Source organism: Callospermophilus lateralis, chromosome 6, assembly GCF_048772815.1.
Source record: "Callospermophilus lateralis isolate mCalLat2 chromosome 6, mCalLat2.hap1, whole genome shotgun sequence".
NCBI classification, from domain to species: domain Eukaryota; kingdom Metazoa; phylum Chordata; class Mammalia; order Rodentia; family Sciuridae; genus Callospermophilus; species Callospermophilus lateralis.
This window is the reverse complement of record NC_135310.1, coordinates 96,440,689-96,449,744: the sequence shown is the minus strand read 5'-3', so window position 1 is coordinate 96,449,744 and position 9,056 is coordinate 96,440,689. Positions and strand designations below refer to the sequence as shown.

Below are 9,056 nucleotides of genomic sequence, written 5' to 3'. Positions count from 1 at the left end.
TCAGTCACTATGGAAAACAGAATTGGTAATTTAAATATAAACTTAAGCTGCAAACATAGCCCTGGTTAGCTAGGCAGTTGTTCTCACACTCCATAGAGCACAAGAAGTTTCAGAGAATTATAGAGTTTCCAAAAATGAAGCAGGGCTAGAGATGTAGCTCAGCAGCTGAGCATGTCCAGCATGTATGAGGCCCTGGGTTCAATCTGAGCACTAAAGAAAAAAAAGAAGAAGAAGCAAAGCAGGCAGATCATAAACACACATACACACACACACACACACACACACACACACACACAATCTTTTATGGATTGGGCTTCTTTATGAGACATTGTTTAAAGAAAGGCTTTGGTCATTTTTAAAATCTGACCTCATGATTCCAAGCCCTAATTCTATTTCTTCTGGATTTGATTCCTGGGATCATCGTAACCTTGAGATCTCTAAACCTTTCAAAACCTAGTGGATCAAGTTGAAAAGAAAAGAGACATGTTAAAACTTCTACTGACTTGTCATCATGACATATTTTGCCATATTTAATGTATTTAGAAAACATATAATGATGCTTGCGACTATATCCTTAATATGTCTTGATTAGTAAGATTATATTAACATATTTTTCTCCCTGGCAGTCACAACCCAAGTGTAGGATTGAAATTATTCCCTTATTTTTTTAGTCATTTAAATTGTTTCCTATTGTTTATGTCTTTTTTTTTTCAACATGTAAATGTATTTATTGTCCCCAAACTGAATATGCCTTTGTAGGTCAGCATAACACAGAGGAAATGATGACTAACTGATAAGAGCTGGTTCAATTTGCATCTTGGAGTTTCACTGCAACTTTATTGCTTCTATGTTATCAGAATCCTCTCAGCAGTATCATCTATCAAATATTCCATGGGGACAAAAAAGAGTGAATGCATTTGTAGTCTTGTTAATTACAAAAGCTCAATCTTTTCTTCTAGATAGATCAACTACTTAAGTCATGATATCATCTCTAAAGCAATAGTTCTATTCTAAATAAAATACTCTAAGAATTTATTTCTCTCAGCATCTGTTTCTTCATTTTCCAACTCGTATTTCTTCATGGCAACAAAATAGCGAATAAAAGTTTCCCCTAGAGCTTCTCTCAGACATTGATCTTCCTCCAGTGCCACAAGGGCATCTTCCAGTTTCAAAGGGATCTCTGAAGGTTTTAACTGAGAAAGGTCTGTGCCGTCATCTGGACCAACCAAAGCGCCATCACTGTTCTGCAGTCCATCCAAGCCTGCAGCTATCGTCGCAGCCAGCACCAGGTAAGGGTTTGCTGTTGCTGAGCCTAGTTTATTTTCTATCCGGGTGCCTTTCTCGCCATGGCACTTGATATTAAAGGCACAGCTGTTATCGTTGTAGCCCCATGTCGTAGGCACACTCTCCTTCAGGTCTTTACTCTCCTTGGAATAACGCTTTCGGCAGCTAACAGCAGGCGCCATCAGGCAGCTGAGAGCAGCAGAATGCTTCAGAAGACCTGCCAACCATTTTTTCCCAGTGACCGTGAGCTGTTCAGTTCCAGAATTGTTGCAGAACATGTTTTTCTTCCCATCAATGTCCCAGACACTATGAGACAAGATTCCCGAATTGCAGAATCCAGTCTCAATGAAAAAGCTGGCGATGTAATTATACTTCCTTGCCACTTCTTTGACACCTGTTCTGAGGGTAAATGCATTATCAGCTGAACTAATGCCAAATTCTGGCAGAAAACAGATTTCCATGTGACCAGGTCTAGTAGAAGAGGAAAAGCTCTCAACATTGGCCCCAGTATGATATAAGCCATCCACGAGTTCCTGCATGAAGGGCTGGTCATGATTATTTAGAAATGTTGAAGCAGGGAAAGATATGGTCTTTGAATTGATAACTTCGGGCACACCAAAAATGCAAAAATCATAGATGAAGGCAGAGAGCAGGGAAAAACCGGAGTCCTGCAGCTGCTGCAACTGCCTCTTTGCGATATACCTTGGAGAGGTCAGCAAAGGTTCCCCAGTCACAGTGAAGGTGTCACATATCACTCGCGCAGTTCTTTCTGCCCATGGCAAGACTCGAAAGGTTGATAACTCTGGCATCAGGACTATGTCACTATTAAAACAGGTGGCTCTTATGTGATTCACTTCATTGTCCTTCAGATTCGGCATCAATTCAAGATAACCTCGGGGCATGAAAACACCATGGGTCACTTTTTCCTAAAAAAGGAAGAGGATAAATTAACTCTGTTTTGAAACTTGAACACAAACAAAAAGTCTGAGAAAGAGCTATGCTAATGATAAATATACATATATATTTATCATATTTATATATAGTATGCACACACATGTTTAACATCTGCTTACACTAACTCAATATCATCAGATACATTTTAAATATTTCAGAATACATCCCCCAAAGGCACTTTTATAAGTAATTCTTAATATTTTAAGACTTGAAGATTTTATATGCTTGCTCATGGATGGGAAAACAGTGGTTATAAACGCTATAAACATTTATAAATTAATGGTGTTATGATAAAGAAAATCTCTTTATAGGAAAAGACAAAGATAAAAGCCTATGGGAATATTTTAAATTATCATAATCAAAAGTACTCTGTAAAGAACTTTTTATTTTATAGTATAGTTGCTAAAACCTCAGAAAAGGCTTTATTTTGATTTATTTATTCTATATATTAATTTATATATAATTTAATTTAGATAAAATTTAATATAATTATGTAATATATATTATAATTTAATTTATATATAATTAGTTAATGTTTTAATTGGATATACTTAGGGTATACAGTGTGATAACTCCACATATGTGTAAATGTGTCCTAATCAAACTAGGGTAATTAATGTTTCTATCTCCTTAGCATTACTTTATGTTTGGAGCCTTCAAGCATGTCTCTTCTAATTATTCACAAAACATAAAAGGTTATTATGAACTATAATCACCTTACTATGCTGTGCAACTATAGAATTTTGGATTCCTGTCTGTTTTGTTACCCATTATCCAACCTCTATCCGCACTCCCTCCACTTTTCCCAGTCTGTAGTAAACATTATTCTAGAGAGTGCAGATATAGAACAACTTTTTTTCAGTATCCACAAATAGAGAGAACATGTGGTATTTGTCTTTTTTGTTTGTTTGTTTGACTTACTTCACTTAATATAATGTCCTCTAGTTCCATCCATTTTGCAGCAAATGACAGGATAGAATTTGTTTTATGGCTGAATAGTACTCCATTGGTATCTATATTACTTTTATTTATCCATTCATCAATTTTGTGGAATCTAGGTTACTTCCATATCTTAGCTATTATGAATTATGCAGCAATAAATAGGTCAACCACATAATCCAGCTATCTCACTTCAGCATATATATCCAAAAAAAATATTCTCACATCAAAGAGATACCTGCATTGCCATGTTTATGGCTTATTCTATTATAATCCCCTGAGTTAACTATTCTCAAAATTCTACAGTAAAGATCTTCAACCTTTGTCATAGAACTAAACACAGTCAGACCTACAGCACACAGGACAGTTGTCTAATACAGAGGAGCCAAGTCATTTGACAGTTTCACTCCTCTCTTTATTCATTTTTACAACCCACTTAAGAATTAACTACCTCACTGTCTCACAGAATCCCAGAAACCCTATCAGTTACTATGGACCTATATCTCCAAAGTTATAGTTGCCAAAATGTTGTAGCCTTTTAATCAGCATGAACTGGGTGTCAGCAGATCTGGCCTCTGGCCATAGCTTTTTTATTAATTACTGATGTGAAACTAGGTAACTTAGTGGACTATGTGCTTCAGCTTCCCTGTCTATAAAACGTAAGTGTTCAACTGGATGATTACTAAGGCACTTCTAGCCATATATCTCTGGGATTCAGTGGTTTTCACCATTTAACTTTTGCTCTGTGCCAGTCAACATGGAAGTGATGAGGTTCTAAAGTTGAACAGACATATAAAACAATTTCTGGAAATTGTGTAGAAATTCCAACAATTCTTCATGTGCTAATGATTACATCAATGGGTAGAGAATAGTTCCTGGCTATAAAATATGATTTTCATGAAGTAATGAGCATCATGAGGTTATTAAAACATGCTAATATTCTGCAAGGGAGACCATTTCCTTATGTTATTCCCAAATCTCAAAAAGCATGGCTACCAAGGAGGGCTGGTGCTAGCAGCGGTAATCTACTGGTCCACTCTTATCCCAGTACCAAGCACATGGCAAATTCTCCAAAAAATATGGCACCATTTTATCCTAGGTTCCCCTTTTGGCCTTTTAAAAACTATTTAACAGTTTTTTTCTTTATTCTTAGGAGATGATTTGTTTTTCTCAAAAAAAAATCAATATTTTTATTTAATAAAAAAATACTGAGTTCAAATGAAGAATAAAAGGATATTTTAAAGCTGAGCTGGAGGCAATAGGTGCATGGGGAAAAAAGAACTGAGCTGGAAGTGTAGACTCACATATTGTGACCCTGAGCCACTGTGTCCTTCACCCTCCACTGTCTCTGCACATACTTTCAAATGCCAACTGACTTGGCTGATCCAAATGTGCTTTTACCAGCAATAAAGTTGAGTGAACTAAGCATCTTTGGTGCCTATTTAACTTTGCAAATTACTCAAGAACATATGCATATTAATATAGTGTGCACATGCGCGCACTCCCCCCCCACACACACATATGCACACAAATATTATGGAATCTTAGAACACTCCCATATGGACTCCTCAATTTAAATTTGCACTGCAAGAAATAATGTTATTTCCCTGCTTGTCTACTTTTTAGTTTGAACATTTTATATTAGTTCTGTGTGTATCTAAAATGAGGGATAATGAATTTTATTCATGAAACTTCTAAGACTTGTTGCAATTTAAATTTGTGTTTGTACTCACTTCACTGTGAACAGTGGAGAAAAGTTGATTACCACTTCATTCCAACAGTCCTTCACAAACATGTGGAACAGTAAAAAGTCACATATTCTTCAGGCTATTTAATCTGTATTTTTCTGAACACTCTTCTAGCACTCTCATTTTTTTTATTCTTTTTTGAATATGCTGAATTTAAACTCTTTCCCATCTTTTCTGGGAAATATGTAAATACACATGAATGTATCTTGTTCATGATAATAAATTATCTTAAGTTTTGTTTAGAGATATAAAAAAGATTTTTTATAAAGCATGGGGACAACTTCACAGTTCAATATAGATCACTCTGAACTCAAAAAAAAATTCTTGTAGAATAATTCAAAACCCCGTGGCAATCAAAATTTGAACCACAATGAAAGTCACCCATTGAAATAAACCAAGAATTAGTTCTAGGGCAGTATGTTCTATTTTGATTAGATCAAAGATAGAACGAACCACCATAATTTTAATTTAAAAAAAAAAAAAAACAAAGATAGTATGAACTGGTTGTAGGGTTAAAATGTGCATATGCTTGTAAAACAGTTATCCCAGTACCAAGCACATGGCAAATTCTCCAAAAAATATAGATACCATTTTATCCTCAGTTCCCCTTTTGGCCTTTTAAAAACTATTTAACAGTTGTTTTTTTTTTCCTTCATTCTTACGAGGTGATTTGTTTTTCTCAAAAAAAAAAAAATCAATATTTTTATTTAATAAAAAAATACTGAGCTCAAATGAAGAATAAAAGGACATTTTAAAGCTGAGCTGGAGGCAGTAGGTGCAGTGGGGAAAAAAGAATTGAGCTGGAAGTGCAGACTCACTAACATCTTCACTCTGTTGCTGCCTGTCTGCATAATTTTTAGAAAGATTTTTTTAACTTTTCTGGGCCTCATTTTCTTCGTCTATAAATAAAAAATGGATTATATTATCTTTCTACACTTTCCTAGTCTAATGATTTTCAAATTGATATTTTTTTGTCCACAAACAGGAAAGATGTTTTAAAATTCCTTTTCTAAAGAGCTAAATTACTTTTTACTAAGCCCTGAGCAGACTCAAATTATTGACACCACACTTGATCTAATGAGTTTCCCATGCATAATTGTGTGGGAAATATTGTTTAGATCAGCTTGCATAAATGAATCTGTTTCTAATGTCTATTCCTTAATAAATTTTCCAAAACAAACTGTTTATCTTAAATTACAAATATTCATGATATAAATATTCATTATGATTTATATCTTTGAAAGTTCCAAAATGAATGTCAGATGTTTTCTAAAAAATGTGTGTATACTCTGATTGTTAAGTGAGAATAAAATAATAAAAACTACATAATGAAATTAGAAAGTGAATTATTAGGAAATGAAGAATAAATCTATCAATTGAGAGGCTGTATTATGAGTTATACCAAAATTCCCATGACACACAAACTTTTTCCTAGCTGAACTCCATTAAAAAAATGGTTGTGATATGTGGGCATAGAACAAAAAATTGGAAATATTTTCCATAGTAGTTTGAAAAACAAGAGGTCAATTTATTTTTATGTCCAGAACATCAGTCTTCAGCAAATGTAAGCAGCATGTTGAGTTATATTTTGTAAATGTGTTCTATTGAAAAACTACAGTAATATTCTAAATATGTAGCTTGCCATTAATGGAATAAATGATTAGAATTTGACTCCCCCAAAAAAGCTGAATAGCAAACAGTTTTATACTGAGGTCTGGCAAGTGACTGAAGTGCCAGTTTCAGTCTCTTATTGATTTAAAGAGATTTATATGCATCATCTTCTGGACCTGCCTATGGCAAATTTCACATTTTGTTATCAAAATTAACTAGCAGGTGTCCTTACCTGAATAAAGAAGAAAAAAATATTTGCAGTCAAATAAGTACGAAGAATTTCTTGAGAAACAAATGTTTTGTTTTTTTGTTTGCAGTATATGGATAGAACACAGGGGTTCTCTACCACTCGGTTACATCCCCAACCCTTTTTATTTTTTGAGACAGGGTCTTGCTAACTTGCTGAAGCTGGCTTCAAACTTGTAATCCTCCTGCCTCAGCCTTCAGAGTTGGTGGTATTGTAGGCTTGCTCTGATGGGTTCTTAAGAAACAACTTTGAGCCTGTTGTAATCTTTCAAACTGGATTTTTAAGATATACCAATTTTCTTAACATAAGCAAAATAATAAAAATTATAATTTAATATTAAAATAATAAAAAATGACTTACTTAAAATACTTAAACTTGGAGGATACTTAACTCTATACTTTCTTAAATACTATTGAATGACACCCCTTCCTGAGAAACATAATGAAATATTACAACAAATCAATCATTAAAATAGACATATGAGCCAGGCACAGTGGCTCCTCTCTGTGATTAGCAACAGGAAGATGGCAAATTTGAAGCCTGTCTGAGCATCTTAGTTAGACTCTGTCTCAAAAAAAAATTAAATGGCTGAGACTATGGCTCAGCAGTAGAGTACCCCTGGGTTCACTCCCCAGTACAGAAAAAAAAAAAAAATTTTTTTAAATCTGGGGATGAAGTTCAGTGTGAAAGCATCCCTGGGTTCAATCCCCAGAATAGAAAATTAAATAAAGCAACAAGCATGTGGTATAAACTAACCATTAAAAAAAACTTAGAAAGTTTTGAAATATATCCCCAAATGCAATGTTTCTTGATATCACTATTTTCAAGAACTTAATATACATTAAGTCATTCAATAACAATGGGGTATTTTCTTATCAGAGTTAGAGCTAAAAGGGATATTCTTTTTATCTAGCAAATTCTTTCTATTTAATCATTTTTCCCTTTCATATTTGCTCTTGGGTCTTCTGTTGCAATTTTCTCATGTCAAATAAAATATAATCTTTATAATTGCAGTAAGAAGAGAAAAGATAATTCTGTGGAGGGAAATTATTCCAGGCAGAAGGACTAAAATTACCAGTCTTAATTAGTTTTGTGCTTCTATTGGATAAAAGGAATTGTTGTTCGAAAGCTGAGAGTATATGTTCAACTCCTTGGGGGACAATATCGTGTTTGGATAGAGACAAGGAAAAGCAAAATAAATTATTGGTTTTCAGCTTCAATTGCTGTGTGGGTTACAAGAAAATAAGGACAAGTAATAAGGACCATTTGCTTGTTAATGGTCATGAAATTACATTCAATCCTAATTTTGTGTAAAACTCACTTGGAAAAAGTGTGCAGGGATACTCTTAGATCTGGACACACCATGCAGGTCTGTTGCTTCAAATCTCACAAACTGGAGGTGATTTTTGGCCATCTCTTGTTTAATGTGTTTGATTCTAGAAGAAAGCTGAGGTGTAGTCAAAATTTGAGTGTTGTCCCTGTTGCGATCTGTAAAAATAAAGAAGGCTCTAAGTCACTCCATCATGATAAACTGAGAAGCTAACTAGAGACAAGAGAACAAGGAACTAGTCATTATGAGGGTTAGCAAAATGTAACTATCATGTGAGTCCTGTCTTAACCTTTCTTACCCTGCTTTTTGCCATGCTCCCAAGAACCTTGTGACTAACAGCATTTAAAAAATGATTTACCAGTTAGAACTAGGTTAAATGAACATAAAGTGTGCATAAGGATATAGCATTATCATATGTAGGTACTTACTGAAAATTTCTTTGCTTATGGAAATTAGAACATATTTGCATAACTGGATAGTATTGGCACTATAAGAGTCTGTATATCATTGAACAATTTGGGGTCTTCCAGAATTACCTGATATTACCTAAATTAAAAGTTCTTGTATGATCTAAGATAAAATTATTGTTTGTTTAAATTTATTTCCTGTGGCTTTGTTTGTTTGGTCGGTTTTTTTGTTTTGTCTGTATTGGTTTTTTGGTTTTTTTTCACTGAATCCATATCTCTGTCAAATCTAAAATTTGTTTAAATAAGCAACAAAAGCTTTTTAAGAATGAGAGTATAGATGAAAAATCTAAATTGCATACTTAGTTTTAAAATTAGGAACATAATAAAATATTCTTTTCAAAGCTATTGAGATAGTCTGCAAATTCTAAAACTTCAGAGCTACAGAAGGCTGGAGATAAATCCTCTAACCTGACCGATTCATCATCTGGAGTCCCAGAGGGGCACAATGAGATCCCCAAGTCACATTTTCAGTTCAT

General features: G+C 34.1%; 1 protein-coding gene across 1 annotated transcript in view; it reads right to left on the bottom strand.

The window, feature by feature from the left end:
- Window positions 1–247: 247 nt before the first annotated feature.
- Window positions 248–9,056, bottom strand: part of Lgsn (lengsin, lens protein with glutamine synthetase domain) — a 29,651-nt gene continuing 20,842 nt past the window's right edge. Inside the window, exons 4-5 of the mRNA XM_076860057.2 lie at window positions 8,105–8,271; window positions 248–2,210 (exon numbers count right to left, since the gene is read on the bottom strand). Coding sequence (XP_076716172.2) covers window positions 1,011–2,210; window positions 8,105–8,271 — 1,367 coding nt within the window. The 3' untranslated portion in view covers window positions 248–1,010. The remainder of the gene's footprint in view (window positions 2,211–8,104; window positions 8,272–9,056) is intronic.